The sequence below is a fragment of the Crocodylus porosus genome, unplaced genomic scaffold, assembly GCF_001723895.1.
Source record: "Crocodylus porosus isolate Cpor-Errol unplaced genomic scaffold, CroPor_comp1, whole genome shotgun sequence".
Classification (NCBI taxonomy): domain Eukaryota; kingdom Metazoa; phylum Chordata; order Crocodylia; family Crocodylidae; genus Crocodylus; species Crocodylus porosus.
Window position 1 is genome coordinate 8,559,123 of NW_017728917.1, and position 20,710 is coordinate 8,579,832.

The 20,710-nt window shown below is 42.1% G+C and overlaps 1 protein-coding gene across 1 annotated transcript in view; it reads left to right on the forward strand.

Annotated features, from left to right (window-relative positions):
* Window position 1: 1 nt before the first annotated feature.
* EIF4E3 (eukaryotic translation initiation factor 4E family member 3) overlaps window positions 2-20,710 on the forward strand; it is a gene marked incomplete at its 5' end in the record, with an annotated part of 30,352 nt that continues 9,643 nt past the window's right edge. Inside the window, 3 exons of the mRNA XM_019536993.1 lie at window positions 2-27; window positions 15,345-15,417; window positions 18,667-18,761. Of these exons, the coding sequence (XP_019392538.1) occupies window positions 2-27; window positions 15,345-15,417; window positions 18,667-18,761 (194 nt within the window). The remainder of the gene's footprint in view (window positions 28-15,344; window positions 15,418-18,666; window positions 18,762-20,710) is intronic.

The following is a 20,710-nucleotide window of genomic DNA, read 5'->3' on the forward strand; positions in this document are numbered from 1 at the left end:
CTCGCCCTGGACTTTCTGGCTCGACAAGTGAGTGCCGCGGCCTGGGCGAGCTGCGCGGGCGGGGGAGGGGCTCTGCACGGCCTGCGCGTGTGCGCGTGGGAGTGTGCGCCCGCCGGCGTGTGTCCGGGCACGACCTCCGCGGCTGGGCGTGGAAGCGCGTGCCTAGACCTGTCTGCACGTGCAAGTGCATGCTGGAGTGCATGCCTGTACGTGTTTACATGTGTCCGTGCGTGCAAGGGCATGCCCGTGCGTGTTTACACGTGTCTGTGCGCGGAAGTGCGTGTCTGCACGTGTCTACACGTGTCTGTGCATGCAAGTGCGTGCCTATACGTGTTTACACATGTCTGTGCATGGAAGTGCATGTCTATACGTGTTTACACGTGTCTGTGCGTGGAAGTGCATGCCTATGCATGTCTACACGTGTCTGTGCGTGGAAGTGCGTGCCTATATGTGTCTACACGTGTCTGTGCGTGGAAGTGAGTGCCTATGTGTGTCTACACATGTCTGTGCGTGGAAGTGAGTGCCTATACGTGTCTACACATGACACCCCTGTCTGTACATGTCTGCACATGGAAGTACATGTCTCCACAGAAAAGTCTATATACAACTTCCTGTCTGGGCATGATGGTCTGCATGTGTCCATGCATGAAAGACTGTGCATGTCTGTATGTGTCTGTGCATATATATACATGCCTGTGCATGAAAGTCTACATGCCTATATGTGTCTTCACCTGCCTATACATGATTCCCCTGTCTGTATATGAAAGTACATTCCTGTAGGTGCCTATACGTGTCTATACATCAGAATCTGTACATGACTTCCCTGTCTGTACATGAAAATACATGCCTATATGTGTCTGCACGTGTCTATACATGAAAGTCTGCATACCTATATGTGTCTATACATGAACGCCTATGTATGACTTCCCTGTCTGTATGTTAAAGTACATGCCTATATGCATCTACATGTGTCTATACATGACTCCCATGTCTGTACATGAAAGTCTGTGTGCCTATATGTGTCTACACATGTCTGTACATGAAAGTCTGCGTGCCCATATGTGACTATATATGTCTGCACGTGCCTGTACATGACTTCCATGTCTGTACATGTCCATACATGAAAATACATGCTTATATGCATCTATAAATGTCTATACATGAAAGCCTGTGCCTATCTATATGTGTCTACACATGTCTATACATGACTTCCCTGTCTGTACATGGAAGTACATGCCTATATGTGTCTACACATATATATACATGAAAGTCTATACATGACTTCCATGTCTGTACATGTCTATACATGGAACTCTATTGGAGTATACGCATCTCTGCTTGCCTGTGCATGAAAATCTATACATGTGTATGTGTGTCTATACATGCTGTCATCAGGCGTTGCCAGTGTGGTCGCTGCTGTTGTTCTGGTCGGGTGTTATTGATGTGTTGTCAGGGTTGAACGCATGGGGTTGTCGACGAAGTTGCAGCCAGGAGATTCCAGTGCCAATTTGGTCATAAAGAAGAGTCACAAGGCTCAGTCCAGTGGCAAAGATTTGGCCAGGTTTATTATCGACCAGCACAACCCTGACACATTTTGGCCTAACAAGTACATCAGACCAGGAGTTAAAACATTTGTATCTGTGACCAGGTAGTTGGCGCAACACCATACAGGCTTCTCTAGGCTGCTACAAAGTTCCCATACTTTCCAACCCTCCTTTTTACAAGGATCAAAACAAATTACGTGTTGCATTCCTGCTCTATCTTGAACGTGTCAAGCCGTCCTGTACCATGGGCCTGTTTCACACCCTGACCTGGGTGTTCTTGTCCTGTCTTATCGTGCAGGCGCTGGACTATCCTACACCTTGTACAGCCTTCCCTCCCCCCCATTTTCTGGCAGGAGTGTCCATGTGGCTTATATAAGGAGTTCACGTGCTGGTCAGGAGTGTCCAAGTTTGGCTTATATAAGGAGTTCACGTGCTGGTCAGGCCTACTCTGGCCAGTGCTTTAGCAAAGCCTTTGTCTGAGCAGTGTATAATATATTGATCTGTGTTACAGCAAGGCCTATGCATATCTATACATGGAAGTCAATATGTGTCTCTACATGGAAGCCTATATGTGTCTATACATGAACGTCTGTAGCGTCTGGGCATGTCTTTCGTGTCTATACATGCCTATACATGAAAGACTGTATGTTTCTAAATATGTCTGTATATCACAGACGTGAAAGTCAGAGCAAGACACATAACTTGCCACCTGTGTGACACATGGGACAACTCTCTGCATGCTGTTTGGCATAAACCTTATTATTAATTGCATCTTGGTACAGATGATGTATTGGGAGCGCTGGCGTTTTCTGAAACCACAGTCTGAATGGTAAAAATAGCCATTTCGGGAGCATCTCTCCCCACCCCTCCACCCCAGCATTGATATGGGTAATGGGGGTGGTGGATCAGCCCTAAAATTACACATGACACTTTTAACACATATAAGTGGTAGGCTGAAGGTTGTACATATAAGTCTGTTCCCTTATTCAGTGAAGATCCATACATCTCATTAATTGTTTGATCCTAAAGCTATCACTGTGTGGCCAGACACCTCCCCTCCACACATCAGTTTTGCTGTGATACATCCTACATTTGTAACATCAAAAAGTATGCTAGTGCTCCAGCAGAAGGGGAATCCTTTTGAAGGATTGGATAAACTTTCTATAAATGAGTATTTTCTAGTCTAGTCGTATAATACATTGTATCTGGTTGTACGTTTCAGAGAGCTTTACCTTGTCCATTTAGCAGAGACATGGGCAATTGCCGGTACCAAAATTGTCACTTGAGATGCTTACAGGCAGAAATACAGAAACGATGAAAAATCCCCAAGAGTTTGGAATTAGCACAAGGGAAGGAAGGCTCAGCCTTTGACTTTTCCAAGTGTCCTTTTAATTTGCAAGTTACTCTCTAGCCCTGTATCTAATTCTCTAGGCAGTAATATTTTTTTTATCTTATTGCCTTGAGAAATATGGAGACACTTTTATAAATGTACCAAAGGATCATCTGATCATGCAAACATGTATGTTCCTATTTAATCCTGTTGAAATCAAATATGTAAGTATTTGTAGAATCAAGGCCTAAGCCTTAAATAACTATTTAGGTACTGCTTGAGTTAGCTGCCTTAAAGATGATCTGTCACTTGGATTTGTTCCCAGTTGGTTTGCATAGCCATTTGGAGATGAGCACATTTACCTCTGGTAGCCTCCAATGAAATCAATATCAACATAAAGCTTTTGAGTGATATGTAGGGAAATATTTTTAAAGATCTTTTGCCCATTTTATTTCATATTTTTTAATTGAATGTCTTCGCTGATGTTTGTACTGACTGTACCAGCCAGGTTGGTTATAGCTTGAAATCAGTAAAGGTAATGCAAGTAAACTAATATACATTTTTTTTAAGATTCAGAATAAATCTTTCTCAAATTTCTAAACTTATGGGAGGCATGTGTAATTCAAAAGATACTGATTGACATAATACATAACATTTCTTTATGCATTTGCTAGTAAGAGGGGAAACAAGTAATGTCATAATACCAATGGAGAAGGATGGCAGCAAATAGAGTAGAAGTTGTATTTATTAAAAATAAGTTTAAAGCATAAAGAATCCAGGAGGTGGCTTTTAATACACGAGATCCTAATTCTGCACTTTGCATGTGAGCAGACCCCTGTACCTGTGCTGTCCCGCTAAAGAGCCTCTGGTTGCCAGTATTCATCTACACAGCTCTGACTGTTGGACTCCTGTGTAAAGTGCACAAGGTTATCGGCATAGACAGACATTGTTTTGTTCTTTCTTTCTAAAACCACTGAACGGTCTCTTGACACGCTGCTGCTTTTGTCTGTCGGTTGATATGCTGTTACTGCAGACTTGACTTGAGATGCTAGATGAAACGGCTACTAAGAATCAAGACAGCAAATGCTGTAGTTTTGTACAGTTGTCCTTATTCCCTGATAAGAAGTCTCCTTACTTCCTGATAGCACCACGGTTTTATAATAGAAAGTTGAAATAATCCCATGTCTCCGAACTAAAGTCTTCCAGTGAACCTGTGCATCTCCATCGCAGCGTTATACCTTTATAAATATAAGACTTTGTAATGTATAGCTAGCATCTTGATGTCATCACATCAGCATATTAACACTTCATGTATCTGTCCTGCTTTGACAATGAATATCTTGGCTTTCACTGCCATCAGCACTTATTTTCTATAAATGCCTATGCATATAAGAAACTTCTGGCGACTGCGGTCCTGTGATAAAGTTCTAGTTCACCGGCATTATCTCATCTGTATATATAAACCTGTACACTTGCACTTCTCATAGGTGCTAGGCCTTTTTCTGTACTTTTTCTGTGTGTCTACAATATTTATCATTAGATATAGCTTGCTGATATCTTTTTCCGTATTTGTTTTAGGACAGTGAGAATGATGAAAGTAGCTAGGAGAAAATTATTATTCTGCAGTTAGACAAGTAGGATCATGCCTCTGATTTTCAAAGGCTAATAATTCAACCATTCCATAAAAGTAAGGCAAAGCATCTGGCATATTTTTCTTTAAAGATAATAGCCTTTTAAAAACCAATGGGGAAATTTTTGCTTTAAACCCAGGAATGGGCATTAAATATATAAGGCTCTCTCCCTCCTCCTTCTGTGGGTTTGTACTGGCCATAACTTAACCTCTCGGTTCTTGTATTGCTTCCACAAATACTATGCTGGAGAGGTCCACTGATCTCCCTGATGCCTGCAAGCTGATCTGTGATGGGTCTGTATGGGTATGTAGTGCCCAGGCATTGCCTGGGGCAAGATTGTGCTCTCAGGGATCAGCTTTCAAGCAATGAGAAAGGTCAGTTTATACAATGCCACATGGCCTTGCAGGTTTTAAAAAAAGCTTATTTGCCATAGGGCACAACACCGAAACAGTGCAGCAGCGTGTGATTGGGGACCCAGGCAAACCTGGGATGCAGCAGGGGGTGGGAGTATTTGCACAGGAGTGCAGGGCAGTGGCGGGGGCAACAAACAGCCCAGGGGCCTGTGGCTTCCCTGGTGCGGTCTGTGCAGTGTGCGGCCTGTGCTCGTGTGCCCCGTGGGGCATACAGCCCCCAGCCACTTGGAAGCTGGACAGCCGTAATATAGACCATGTCTAAGCCCTGATCCAGCAATCTAACTTGGGGGAAACCTTTTCCATAGCCCCAGCCACATCCATGAGACTCTGCGGGCATAAGGGCCCACCCATGCAAATCAGACTGGGTTCATGGCCTAATTCTTTTCCTGTGTGGCCTCTGCAACAGAGCTCCCAAAGTAAACGGCTTCTCTTTTAAGACTAGTTTCACTTCTGTAACAGGGAAATCAGTTTGTTTAAAAAAATACACATTAGTGGATGCTGGGGTTTTTGTTGTGTTTTTTTTTTTTAAATTGGACATTGACAAATGTAGTGTAATGTCATTAATGCACTCCGGGGAAGGGAAACACATTTATATACTGTAATTATGCTGTTAAAACTTAGATCTTCCCTTCTCAAGTGTTGTTAGGAGGAGTTAAAATTTAAAACTCTTCAAAAATTCCAGTAATTGATTAAAGCTAATTGGTGACCATTGTGAATTCCTACATGTCCTCTTTTTTTTGGTCCAGACATATATTCTGTCTAGCAAGGATCATGGAAAAGTGGCTTTCAATGAAAACTTTTCTAATATTTTGAAAATATTGAGCCCAGGGAATGGACACTGCATCTTTGTCTATGTTGGAACCATGCAGTCCTGGAAATCTATTCTACAAAGTGCTTTTGAGTATATGTTTTGGGAGTCAAAAGTTTGTTTTGCTGTATACCCAAGCCAGTGATATCTAAAGGGTTTTTTTTCCAAAAGGTACTCAGCATTGCCTTAACTCTGCCCACAAATAAATTCCCATTGGCCTCAGAAGGAGCCAGAATTAGTCCAGTGCTAAACACTTGGGAAAATCCTATCTTTAACTCTTTGCAGATAAACGTAAGGGATGTAGTTGAATGTGAGATGCTGTATATGAAGAATGAAGACTTCCTGAGTTTGTTTAGTTGATAAAACAATGGTGCATAAATATTCATGCTTGAGGGCATAACAATAAGCCATTAGCAGGTAGATGTTAGGAGGAAACTTCACTTCTAGGAAAGTTATTTTAATTGCCACGTGTCTTGTACTTGCAACCAGTACTTGATATTGTCAGAGCCAGGACACTTGCCAGGGTAAAACTTTGTGCTGATGGTGGTACAGCAGCTCCTGTATTTATCTCAGCAAAAATTCTGATGATATTGTAATTAGTATTTGGGATGGTTTAGGTCAAGGAAACAATTGACCTATGAATGGTAGGTGTTTCATGTGCAGATTTTCCATAGTATTCCCCCCCAAAAAAGGATATCATTTGTTATATCATGGGTAATATCGTAGGTAAATAGGGGAAGCAGAATGGTATCCTGACCAAAAGAAAAAATAACCCCTGTGCCACTTCCTGTGATTTAAATACTTGGCATTCAACAGAAATATTAGTGACTAACTTTTTATTGAAGATGAATAGGCAACAACACACATTTTGCGTTGACATAAAATACTAATATGATACAGCAGTATGTTTCAGGAGTACGGGAATCAGAACTGCCTCTTCTGTCGGCAAGTGGAAAGGCAGGTTGTAGTTCTTCCCACGGAAAGAGGCATGGGAAAGGTGTTTTTCTGTCGCAAAGTAAATCCAAGCACTTGCCAGTTTCTGCTTCTCTCGGTACAGTACCTATGATTAAAAATAAGATAAATTCTCCATTGCTAAATAGATAGTCCTGATCGCCTAATTTTAGTTTTATCCATCTTATTATACCACTCTTGTCCTTAACAATTGCTACTCATTAATACTTACGGTTCATCAATGAGAGCAGCTATAAGATTCATCTTTGCTCTCTGGCATTTTTGTTTCACTGTCTGGGGATTGCACACTCACTTTTAATCTACCCTTAAAACTTGTCGCATCTGTTTAGGCCTAGGGAGAATTTGACAAAGGGCAACCAGGTGCCAAGCTCATATGGAAAATCAATGGCAGTTGAGAAACCTCAGAAAATCTTCCTTCTTCACTATTTTTAATGTTATTTGGAACTACACCAAATGTACAAGGGTTGGTCAGAAGGCAAAGCCTCTTCATTTTTCTCTCCTAAGAAAGACAGGTGTATGGAGGGTATTCTTCTTGCCTAAGGGGGCACAGTAAATTCAGAGGTCTGTCAGCCCTGAACAAATCGAAACATTTTAAGCGAAGAGCCCAATGTCTGAGACTGCTTCTATACAATAATGCTCCCCCACACATCCACTTGTGCCCCGGACCAGCAAGTCCTCATTTGGGTCGACTGTCACCCCATCCTCTGCACAGCCTGGAGAATGAAGGATGGAGACTATGAGGGTGACAGTTTTTGCAGCAAAGCAATGGAGGCTGCGTAATGCTGGCTGCGCAACAAGGACAAGGACCTCTACAATGTCAGGATACATCCCTTGTGGGAAAAGGCCACTGACGGAGAAGGAGAGTATATTGAAAACTAGCTGTATGTTCAGCGATGATGGACAGACTTTCTAAGCAAATTTAATATTTTTCAATAATATTTGGCTGGGGAAAAAACAGGAGGCCTTACTTTCTGACTGACACCTTGTAGATAAAAATAATCCCTGATGCTTTTCCCTTGCTCTTGATGTGCCTGCTATACAACTGAAAGCACGAAAATTGAGCTCAGTGCAAGAATATAACTAATGAAGGACACTGACCCTGAAAACCACAGGTGTTTATACATGTACTTTGGGACGTGGGGCAAGGGCACTTTACTTAGAGTGGCTGCAAGACCCACTCTTAATTAAAGCACCTGGAGCGTCATGTGTATCAGCATCCCCCTGCTGAAAAATGGCGGCTTGGGCACTTTAACTAAAACTCCTCAAACGAGCTTTAGTTATAGCACCCCAACTGCCATTTTTCAGCACGGAGATGCTGATACACATGACGCTGGACTCTGCTGGAGTGTGGTAATTACCTAAAGACCGATTAATCAAGTCTGCTCCGATGTGCTATAATTACAGCACATCGGAGCAGCCTCCCTGCACGTGTATTGGCATCCATCGTGCACAAGAAACATCAGCTTCCTGGTTGACAAGACGCCCAATGAGCCCTTTTGCCATATGCCTTAGGTCAGAGATGGCTGTACATGCAAAGGCCTTTGTAACTGACCCTCGCTGCAATTGGGATCTGAGTGTCTTTTGGTTAAAAGAAGATGGTCTGAGTCTACTTGTTCTGACATCAGGGAGACTTAACTGTTGAACCCCGGCTTAGGATTTCCCTCCTGCTGGCACTCCAGTAAAGGTCATCGATGCCCCCAAGTAGGACCTCCCCTCCCCTGTACAGCAGGAGCGTGCTATTGTGAGCTGACCTGTTTTTACAGTCGTTGCATTAGAAACATATTCATGATGAATCTGTTATATATTAGACCAGCCTATCTGTTTTGGCACTGGCCATCCATTCCACTGACTGAGAAAGGCTGGAAATGATTGACAGCAATCGGCAAGCTTACTCCGGCAGTCTTAACGTCGAGGATGCAATTTAGTGTTTTGCATGGGATGTGAGACAGCATATGAAATGACATGAGCTCATTGTATGCATGCAGGGAATAACATCGTTCTTTATGCCCACCGATAGCCTTGAGCATGTCCAGGGACCTCACCTTCTTATCGGAACATCTGTGTTTGGAAGAAAGCCTTGATAATTTTCTGGGTCTGTTTGTTTCTGTTGGTTTTCCCAGAAACATAATTTCCAATACTACTCATTTAAACTTTCTTGGCATATGGAATTTATTTATCATGAGAAAGTAGGAGAAAGGTAATGAAGGGCTAAGTGATTTTATAGCTAAATTGGGGTAGGAATAGACACGCAGCAAAAAAAAATGAAGGAATGCCTCAGGGAAACTTTAAAATGGAATAGAGAGGCATATCTTAATGTGATGGGGTAGTGGTTCAAGGACAGGAAGAACTAAAGAGTGAAAAAATAGTAAGCTTTTACTCAAGGAGTAGAAGAATCATTAACGACGAATGTATTAACTTATCAAAACAGTTAACATTACTAGTGACTCATAATTGGTTCTCAGAATTAACTTCACTGGAAGGAATGGGGCAATTAAGTTTTCTGTTAAGGTTGTTTGCTGTCTTTGTTGATCAGTTAGATTTTCTTCAGGTCATGTTTGGAAGTGTAGCTTCACAGCTCTACAAACTAGAATGATAATTTAAAAAAAAATGCTCCAATTAAGTGAAAGCTATGAAAGTAGAAATAAAATGGTTAATCTGACATAACACTTTCATTTTATTAATGACGTGAGTGGAATCAAATCGCCCAAAATGAAGCAATTCCTTCATCTCTTCTCTTTATAGACCAAAATTCACAGGTTTTTCTAATTGTGGTAAAGTAAACATTCACATCTTTTCCAGGAAAGTACAAAGTCACTTCTTGCTTTTGCCTGATTTACCACATAATCTTTGAAAGTTGCATCAGTTTTTAGAAAAAAAATGCAAAATCAGTTTTGTAAATTCTTTTCTTTTTGAAGCTTGAAAATGCCATTGCTTTATTAATAATATTTTTGTTGTTTGTCAGATGTGATGATTTTGGTATGGCTGTATAGCTGTTGTTGTGTATGTTCTACACCGAAAATTCATGGTATCATAGATTTTCAGGTCTGAAGGAATAGTTCCTAAATCCTGTGAACTGGGGTAAAGTTACCTCTTGAAAAACAAAATAATTTTACTTAGTATTTGGGAAAATGAGGGCGGGATAGTAGCTTAAGCAGGATGGACTGGGCTGCTCACATGCAGTTATTGAAGAGTTCATTTTAAGACTTCATGGGGTTTTTTCTATGTTGTTTTGATTTTTTTCCTCTTTAGTTTTGAGGGAAAGTGTTCAGGACCAGAAAATTGATAGCTTTTAATAGAGTTGGATATGCCATGCTGAAATATGCTATATAATCTCGTCCACACAGAACCTATAATATTTGTCAAGTGAGTTACTAAAAATAATGAATAGCCTTCCATCTTAACTTTACAGTGAATAATGTAGTAGATGGTTGGCATTTTCTGCAGCTGATAATGTTATTTCTCTGGAATGTATGATTTGTAGCAATCAGAATGAATTGTTTTATCACCTAAAAGAGGAGTATTATGTTTTTTATTCCTCAGCAGATTTGTGAAATCACAAGAGTTGGATAAATATCCAATGTGGACACTTAGCCAGCCTTTGAAGCTTATTGGTTCACAGTGCCTTTTTAACATTCACTTAAATTGGTGTCAGTGTTATTGCAGCACTCCAAAGGCAACGTCAGCCTGCATCCATAAGGATGATGGTACAATGTGTAGTAAGGCAAAATTATGTTAATGCCTGCCTGTGACTGTGGAGTTAGGGAACAGGCGGCAGAAGCATACATCAGAACAGATTTCTCAGACCTTGGTGTGATGCAGGGAAGAGTAAAATCATGTCCACCTTTGTCTGTCAACCATAGCAGCACAGTGCAAGAAGCACAAAACGCTGATGAACGGTGGTGCTCAACCTTGTAGCACCATGGGCTGGATGTGAAGTGCAGAGCTGGTCTGTGAGCCAGATCCAAACACAGAATGACACCACGTGTGCTGGATCTGGCCCTGTGTGTGACCATGTCATCCAGCCTGTCGGTCTCCCCATGGGTCCAGAAATTTGGCAGTAGGGAAGCAGCGTATAGTGGGACCAAGGACCCAGGGGTGACAGTGCTGCCTCCTGGTAGCCAAATGGCCACTTCCTCAGCCTAATTCTAGTTACCTTCCCCTCCACTCTCGCCTGCTATGCCTTGAAGTAATTGTTAAATTATGAAAGGGAAGCTGCCTATTAGTCCTAGACCAGTCCTCCTTTTCCCTTCACCAGTAGATCGGTCCTGAACCCCACTAGTTTGAACCCAATCTGTCTGTAGTTGGGCCCTCCTGGCCCGTACGTGCCTTGAGGCACCTCCTGACTTAGGGGTTTATTACGTGGCTCCAACCATCCCTTACACTATGCCCAATTAATGACTTCCATGGGCACTTGGCTGCAGTTGGATACCAGGCCGCCTTAGGCCTTTATAACCTTGTCAGGACCTCATCCTTTCTGGCCTCAGCCCCTTTTCTCTAGTTGGTTCCCTTAGCTTAGACCCACTATACCAGGCCTGACTTGTGGGTTCCAGCCCAAATGTCATCCCCCCAGGCTGTGCCCTACTTAGATTATAGCTCTGATCTCACCCTCTAAGGCTGTCTCTGCCCTGCCTCAGGCACTGAGCCTGCTCTGGCTCCATCTGGGCCCCTGGCACTAGTCTTGTGCCTCTAGGGCTGTCTTTGTCTTGGCTTCGTCTGGGCTCTTGGCCCCAATGTCCTTTGCTCTAGGTCCCTGGCCCCGTCTCTGTCCCTGTCATGCACAAGACCCCCCTGGCCCTGGCTCTGCCCTCCCCAGACACTGGGCCCCCTGGTCCTTGCCCAGCTCCTGTCCAAGCTAGGCTTCAGTCTTTCTTTCTCTCTCTTTAGGCTTGGATCTCCCTCTGAGGTCCAAACCCTAAATCGAGGTCCCTAGCACTCCATGGAGGGTTAAACTGCCAGGCACCCTTCAAGTGCCCTGCCCTCCACTCAGTCCCCTATCAGCCACTCCCAGACCACTCGTTGACCTCAGGGAAAAAGCACGCCAGCTGTACCATAAATGCAGCCTGCTCCAGGCATAGAAAATGACCGCAGTAGTCTGCTGTCTTGCAGCAAAGCTTCCCCTTACCGGGGTTGTGTTCCTCAATAAGTGTCCTGCTGGCAGTGCTTGGAGTGGCTCTAAGGTCAACCTGGCATCCCCCTGCAGCCTTCCTGGCCAGGAGCTCCTCATCCCCTGGCTTGCAGAGCTAGACTCCCTGGCTTTGCTGAGCCCCAGGCTTATAAGCGGCTCAAGCCCTGCCCATATTCGGTCAGGTGCCCTATCAGCAGGGCTCTTTATTAACCCCAGCCTTGCCAGCTGCTTTTGTTCAGTTCACAAAACCCTTCCCTTAAAGGGCCCATTCTGCTTTTCCATAACAGCGTAAGGGTTCCCTGTTACATAGTGGCGAGGTTAATTATTGCAACTTCCAGATCTGTGGCAATTAACCCTGCCACTGCTTGTCTGCTACCAGATTTCTGGCCCCGTGGAGAGCCCCACAGGTTGGATGACACAGTCCCATGGGCTGGATTTCGCCCAGGAGCTACAGGTTAAGAACCACCACTTATGAAACTCTGAGGTTACACCAAGATGTGAGAGGCAAAATAATGCTATTTCAGTATTTGACACTGGTAAGTAAAGAGTTCTGGATACAGTTAAAGTCATGTAAAGATTCTTGTCCTTCTCAAGCAACCTCCTGGTTCAAGTTGCTGCATCAGCCTATCACCAAGTATACTGAGTTTGACTGCAGGTCCGGTCTGCCTTTATTAGAAAAAACATCCCCAATAAACATGTGATTTCTGTTACTTGATACCAGTTTCACTGTCTTTAGACTTAAAAGGTAAAAGGTTTATCTGTGAGGATAGAATGGGGTGAAGGCAAGGAGTCTTCATTTGACACCTTAATATTTCTTTCTGGGAACAGAGGGGAGAGATTTTTGATTTAGTGAGTTTATTCCTTTCAGCAAAGTTATTGTCTTGTGTGCATTACACTGCCATTTATATGATCTATGGTTGTATTAGTGTGATACCAGTGTAACTGGTACATTTAAGCAGTTTTTTCTATGGCTACATCATACACAGAGCAAAGTAACTTTTGTGTATGTCCTTAAAACTTAGCTACAAACTTGGTTTTAATATGAGGCACAAAAAATGTTACAGCACTGTAAACTGGATGGGCATTTATAGATGTGCTCTAGGAGGTGGTGTGCAGGTGGGGTGCTTTAATTAGCGCAGCTTCGAGAGCCACACTAATTAAAAGCTCCTGGAGGATCATGTGTATCAGCGCCTCCACGCAGAAAAATGGCGGCAGGAAGCTTTGAGCTAAAGCTCCTCAAACAACCTTTAGTTTAAAGCACCCCACTGCCATTTTTCAGCACAGGGTCGCTGATACACATGGCGCTGGAGTCTGCTGGAGCACAGTTATTACCATGCTGTATTACTGTGTAATTACAGCGTGTCTGAGCAGCCTCCGTGCACATATATAGAAAACCAACATTTCAAAAGCAGCTTCACATAGGCTTAATGATTTGATATCATTTGTCATGTAGAGTTGGGTTTTCTACCCCAGAGTTAAGCTATTGTCTCATGTCACTCAGAAATAGCGGGCTTTTGAACAAGGAAAGTGAAGAGAGGACTTCCAGGGTTTCTGCTCCCCTAAACGTACTGGGTTGTGTACAGCACATACCCTACGAGCAATTAGTGACTCCATACTTGTTCCTTACAACTTTTGTCATGTTTCAAGCTCCTGTAGTTTTGTGCAGTTTTGAAGGTGAAAGACATGCAGTCTTGAGCCTTGTTTCATCTTAAAATATATAGCTTTTTTGCAATGCTAATGCTGTTTTGCAACATACATTCTGTTTTATGTATTTCAAAATTTACTAACTTACTTGGCTCATACATCTTAAAAGTTTAATGGGACTTTCTACACATGGATTTTCATTCCCACATATTGTTTCCCTGGGGGTTTGTGCTGGGAATTGTTAGAGGTGCCTATAAAACTCTGTTACTGTAGCGGTTGGTGGGAGGAATGTGGTATGACAAAAATGCTGTGGCAGTCCCAAATACAGGGACTGGTGCATTTGTGTCTGTGCACACACTGTTAGAAGAGTTGGGCTGAGTTGCTGCAAGTGGCAGATTTGTCATTTTGTAGCACAGGTGGGGTTAAAAGAGTCCTGGTTGGGGGGAGAATACCTTAAAGTGGTATATACATCCTGAGGGATTAAAGGAAATAAAGAAATGTCTTGATGAAGCTGAGGAAAACTACAGGTGCCAGCGTAAACAAGGCTTTAGTGTTTTACCATTGCTTGGACAGTAAAAATGCCCTCAGCTGGCCTACTCCAGGTCTTTTCTATTCCAAATACTGGAGTTGCATAGGCCACTGGTGGGAGATTCCTCTTAAATTCCCAGCGTACGCAAAGGCTGAACGCGTTTCCTAGATCCCAAGAACAAAGACTAGAGAGCTGAGTGCTGAGGGTTTTGTTCTTAGCAGTAGATATTTTCTGTAGGGCTTTGGTTAATCTGAATTCTGTGTGGGTTTGTCAGGGGCTATCCATCTCTCTTTGTGCAATCCATTTTTAATCTATTTATCTTCCTCCCCATTGATTTGGACAAGGGTTTGGGAAATGCTTTGTCTCCCACCTATGGGTGAGGTGTCTGGGTGCTGCTGGGTTTCCAGCATGTTTTCAGAATAATTGGATGTAAAGCTGTGTTCACTGCTTGGGTTTTTTGAAAAGAGAACTGCTGAGATTGCTGCCCAACAGGCGCGGGGGATCTGGCTCGCGGCTCCAGCTTGATCAGTTCCTTTTTTGACTCAGATTTGTTTTCCCCGAAGAGAAGTTACGGTTGAGAGTTGGCTGATAGGTGAGCGGTAAGCGAGCTGGCCGCTTTGCATTTAGTCTGGGTTTTGTGCAATTTCAGGTACTGCGGGAGTCGCAAGGTTGTTGGATGTTGGATGTGGCCATCTAGTGGTGTATACTTGTAAACTGAACTCCAAGTGGGGGGTTTTTATATCAGAATTACAGCTAAATATAGCCGGCACTCCTTACTAGGGGAATACTGGAGTATGGCATATGAAAATATTTTAAAGCATTCACAGAGAAATCAAATATAAAGGAAACTAGATGAGACATTAACCATGGAACCTGGCTTACAGGCACACTGTAAATACTCATGATATTCAGGATTTGAGCTAAATTTTTTTTTTCCCTTGGGACCACCCCTTTCCCCACATACACACACGCTTAGCTGCTTTTTCCTTTTCTCTTATTTTGTGCCTTTTTCAAAACTTTTGCCAATAATTAAGCACATGTAAGCAAGCCTGTATTTACAAGCCAGTTTGCTTGCACAGAAGAAACGAGGAGGTTGTTCTTTGAAAGAGCAGACTTATTTTCAGTTTAAATCTTCCCTGTGCCCATTTAATTAGCATGTGCATATTTCAAAATGCCTTCTCAAACCTCAGCGTAACTGAAAACATTAGAATATTCGGGCTTTAGTTTTTAACCTGTTCGATTGGAGTTGGAAGATAACACTGATAGGTCATGAATGTTTCAGCCTCTGAAGAGATTGAGATAATATATTTAGTTTATCCAAAAATGACTTTCTTAAATGTTTTTCTAGGTCACTTCCTGGTACTACAGCAGCTGAATGTGCATCAAATCTGAAAAAGATCTATACAGTACAAACAGTACAGGTAAGACTGAAATAGTGCTACAGAAATTGCAGCACATGAGAAATAAAACCCAAGTGTGAGGTTCTGTTGACACCCACATGCCAGATGAGTCAGACTCATGCTTTCACCTACCTCAGGTATAAAAGTATTTGTTGGATGTATGAGCTATTCCTTAGTCATCCCTAGAATTGCATTGGCTTCTAAGGACCAGAAAGGGGTGAGTTGCGGGTGATATATTTGTTTTTACCAGCTGTTCCCAATTTTCCTAAAGATTTGAGAGCCTAACCTGAATCTCTAAACTGGATCATAAACCTTGATTTATTTTAAATATTTGTCCATATTTCAATATAATTATCATTTGAGCTATGGGAGATACAAGATGTGGAATTCTTCCTTTGATATACTCTCTTTAATACTTTCTGTTAATACTTTTTTTTAACACTTTCTGCTTCCGGAACACTTGTAGCCATAAGAGATTCTGCACAACAAAGTTTTTCCCTTTTTCTTATCAACTCGCTTTGTATCTGCAAACAAAGTCAGTGTGCATCACTTGCACTCGGTGATGAGTAAGCCTACAGTATAATCTGTTGCTAGATTCTTCTTATATAATGTTAAATCTGCCTTTAATTCACAAATGCTATGAAATTTTAAAGTGAGACATAAACCTTGTCTTTACAGGAACACTGAAGGTTGTGATGCTTTAAGATAAAACTAGCTTGACATTTTTGCTGTTTAGATGTAACCTTCGATCTGCTGTGCCTTCCCAGCCACTATTTTCCTCTGCCCAAGGAAATTAATTATCTCTGGAAGTTTTCCATCCAAGAGCACAGTTTGTAGATGTGGCATGCAGACCTCTTGAGAGCTGATGAGAACACTACTTAAGAGCAGGTGTATCTAGCATCTGACTCTGACTCTCATTCTAGTCTGCATTAGCTAACCTAGGCCTTATTGTACTAAGGAGCTGAACTGGATTCCTTCTCTTCAGGCTGCTTTGCAAGATTTAGAGAATCCCTTTGGGTCCCTTGAGAGGACAGTTTCACTGGATGAATTACCAGAGGCTAGCAGCTTGGTCTTTTGATAGTTCACCTCACTCAGCACTGAGATGTATTTCAAAATTACTTCCCTGGGGGGAAATGGAAGGAAAAATCCTCACCGACTTTTCCTCTGCACTCTTTAGGATTTGCTGTCATCCGAAGCAGTGACATGGTAAAACACACCACTTTGCAAACACGTTGTGTGTACAAGTCATGCTCTAGACTGCCGCACTAACAGCTCTGTCCCTTAGCCAGTCAATTGTAGCAGACACAAAAATGGTGAATGCAAAATAGAGGAGAGTCTAAATACTGCACATATTTTCTTTCACATTGTCGTGTTGTTGATTTTTTTATATTTTAGGCAGTTTTATTTTTAACAGCTGGGTCACAAAGCGGCTCTTAGAATTGCCCCCGAATCATATTAGTGTTGCAGAGTTGGTTTTGTATTGATACATGATATTTCATCACTGGGGCTAGGGACAGGAATTACGCACAAACCAGTTTGAACCAATTTCCGATAAGTGATCCGAAATCAGTTAAAATCTGTAACACAACTGAAGGTCAGTGCACATAAACCACTTTCCAAATGGCCAAAAGCAGTTTAAGCTAAACCTGGATGGATGTAGTATCACACTTAACTGATTTAGGTTAAATCAGTTTCTTGAACTTCTGTCCCAGACCCCCTCCAGATTCACATGAACTCACAGTCCCCTGGCATCCCAGGAGCATAGAATCATAGAAAATGAGAGTTGAAGGGACCTCAGGGGGTCACATCTAGTCCAACCCCCGCTCAAAGCAGGACCAGCCCCAACTACATCATCCCAGCCAGTATTTGTTGGGGAGGATGCTTTGCATCTCCCCCACAAACCCCTCTCATAGGGTGGGCGGGCTAGCCGTGGCCCAAGCTGTTTGCTCCAGCCCATCAGGGAGGTGTACTCTAGCGCCCCCCAGCTTCTGGCCTGGGCCACTGCAGGCATATAGCTGCATTTTGAGAATCAAAAGTGAATGTCTGTTCACTTGCTTATCGGTTCAATCTACACAGCTTAGACTAATTTGTGAAGACTGAATCGATTCAGCCTTGGGCTTTTGGACTGTCTATACTTAGCCCAGTTTGATGCAATAGTGGCTTAACATCTGGCTTCTTCCTTGCAGTGGGTAAAAAAGGAAAGGCATGTTTCTCTTTCTATGTTTCCCCCCAGTCACCTATCCTCAGTTAAGGTGGTAGGAAGGGATTATCCTTTCTCTTTTCCACTAGATGGTAGCTTCCCATCTTACGTGCAGTAAAGCTGAGAGAGAGAGTCTGGTGGCATCTTCTATTCCATTCTCTCTATTCTTACATTAATTTGCATTCATTATATGTGGAGCCCCTTTGTAATGTGCAGAAGTCCTTCTGCCAGCTCCAGACAACATGATTGGATCACCAATTAGGCATGTAGCTTAGAAATTTAATATAAATTTATGGTTCAGAATATCACAATGAGAGATGTGCTCTAGACAGAGGCACCAGAGGATTTTTTTTCCCTGTGGTATTAAGCAAGTTAGCAAGTAGGCTAGATTGGAAAATTAGTTGGCAAACAGGGTTGACTGGAATTTTTTTATTTTGGGGAGGAAAAAGCATGCTAAGGAAGTTATACTTAAACTGATTTGTGTTGGATGTGTTCGAGTGTAACTCAGATTGGGACTGAGTTTACTGTTGTTTTCTGTCTCTCACTCATAAAAATTTATGATTGCAGGCTCTGTATAAAAGTAAAATGACTGCTAATTATGCAACTAAAAAGGGGACTGACTGGAGGATGTGATGCATGGGAACGTAGCTTAAGGACACAGTGATCTGGTAGAGGAGACAGTAGGTTTAGAAGATGTTCCTGATTTGTATGGGGGCCCCGGAGCATGGAGGGTCCTACACATGGAGGATTCTGGTATAGGCCAATGGTTCCCTCCTCTCTGACCCCACCTTTCACAGAGCACGTGTTGGATGAGCAACTGTGTCTTCTTAGTGACATGACTTCAGTGTCTTTTACTTCAAATATTGATGATGCAGATTTTCAATCATTAAAAATAATTTGAGTCACCAGAAGATAATTTCAAAGAATTTTAATACAAAGCAAAGGTAACTTGTGGCTTTCTATAAGGGAGATTTGTGATGATTTTTTAAAGAATAAGAAGAGCAAGTAAATCTTCATGAAATTCACTGTCACGTGTATGAAACTAGAACTACTTTTTCTTTTCTTTAAAGAATTTCTGGAGTGTCTATAATAATATTCCTCCTGTGACAAATTTGCCTCTGCGATGTAGTTACCATTTGATGCGCGGAGAAAGACGGCCACTTTGGTATGTATCTTATTGTTGTCAGCTATGGGATTGGGCGTTGTAGAAATGATAAATAGTGAGGGGAAGAAGAGAAGAGTGGGAACAAAGTATTGCATGGCATGCTTGTGCTCACAGCAAGTTGACTTGGGATTCTAGAGTGACTCTTCCTGATCTGAAGATCTTGTAAAGCTTAAAAGTCCATTATATTAAACGGAGCATTTTTTACTAATTAAGGTTGTGTAGTATAGTGCAGTGGTCTCCAAAATGGGGTGCGCGCAAGACGATCCATTGGTGTGCGGGAAGAAAATATTAGAACTTCTATTTATAGTTATATAAATATACATATATTGGGGGGGGGTGCTCAAAAAGAACACAGAGAAAGGCTTTACACTGAACTAAATATTTCTATTAGTTGTCTCTCTGTTCTTTTTTTCTAATTCACAATTTTTTTTCTCTCCACTCAGAATAGGTGGGGTATTGATGCATGTGACGACTGTTTCTCAGTAATGCCTCATCTGTGCCTCAAACACACACTTGCGCGCGCACACACACGCGTGCGTAGTGTATGTGTGTGTGTATGTATGTATCAGGTATCCAGGTTGTAGCCGTATTGGTCTTGAGGAAAAGCCAGTCAGGACTCGTAGTAGAGATGCTATCTTTTGTTAGACCAAATTAAAGAAATTTTTTTGCTAAAGTCTTGCTGGTCTAGTAAAAGGTATTGTGTCTACTACAAGTCTGGATTATATGTATGTATGTATAATAAATAGTAAATTAAATTATTAAAATAATATATATTAAACTAAAGGACCAACTATAATATTTCAGACAGAACAGGAAACCCTCACGGTTCACAGGTTCGGCATTCGTGGTTTCAAATATTCGCAAATGCCGAACCCACTTCTTAAATACACTTAAAGAAGCTCCTCGGGAGCTCCGCGCTTCCCGCTGCTGGCAGCCATGCCCCCCCCAGCCACCCAGTGAGTTCATAAGCGCAGTGCCTTATTCATGGATTTTGCCATTCACGGGGGATATGAGACCGTATCCCCAACAAATGGCGAGGGTCGCCTGTACATTGCTGCTTATTTTTCCTTGGTAGTTAGGATCCAAATCCAACATAAGCAATCAATTTTCAATCAATTTTAGTTAGCTAGATTAGAAATCTTCTGATCAGTTTGCAAAATGTGCATGTGTGAGATTGGATTAAAGTCGTTATGAGCTCAGATTAACGAACATAAATATGTCTAACTAGATGTTGTGGAACTGCAGGAGGTCCACACATTGTCTAGTGATCAAGTACAAAAAATATTTTAAAAGATATTACTGCTGGGAGGCATAGGTGAAATTGGTTCTAAGAAAACGTTGACATCTGCACAATATATCTTCTGGATACGCGTGCACTCCGGTCTTGCTATCTTTATTGACAATGTGGAAGGATAAGAAAGGACGTCACGTTCTTTTCTGTTGTTTGATTTGGTTGGTGATGCTGGGGTGTGTGTAATTCAAAAACTTTGTCTGAAAAGGATGCATATCTTTTTTTAAGACTTCTATCAAAGAAGTTCTGTGGTATCCTTTAAGGAAAGGAGTGTGCAAAGTTGATGTCTCCAATAACTCACTATCTGCTTAATAATCATTGTAAAACTATTGTAGAGGTTCTCAGATTACAGGTAGCCAACACATATTATATACTCTAATTATGGCTAGATTTTTATGAGTAAAAAATCTGATGTTGGGGATATGTTTAAAATATGCTTCCCTTTATTTGTCTTGACGTCCTTTGAGAGCTCCACCTCCATCAGTAGGAGCCCATTGAGTCTAGGTGATCTTTATTTAGAGCCTGCACTTTTCAGCAGATGAAAAAATGGATATCAAATATTTCACTGTCTGCTTGTAAAAATTGTCAGCTTTTGCTTCAGTGGCATTTCACCTGAAGTTTCATAGTTTCATAGTTTCTAGGGTTGGAAGGGACCTGA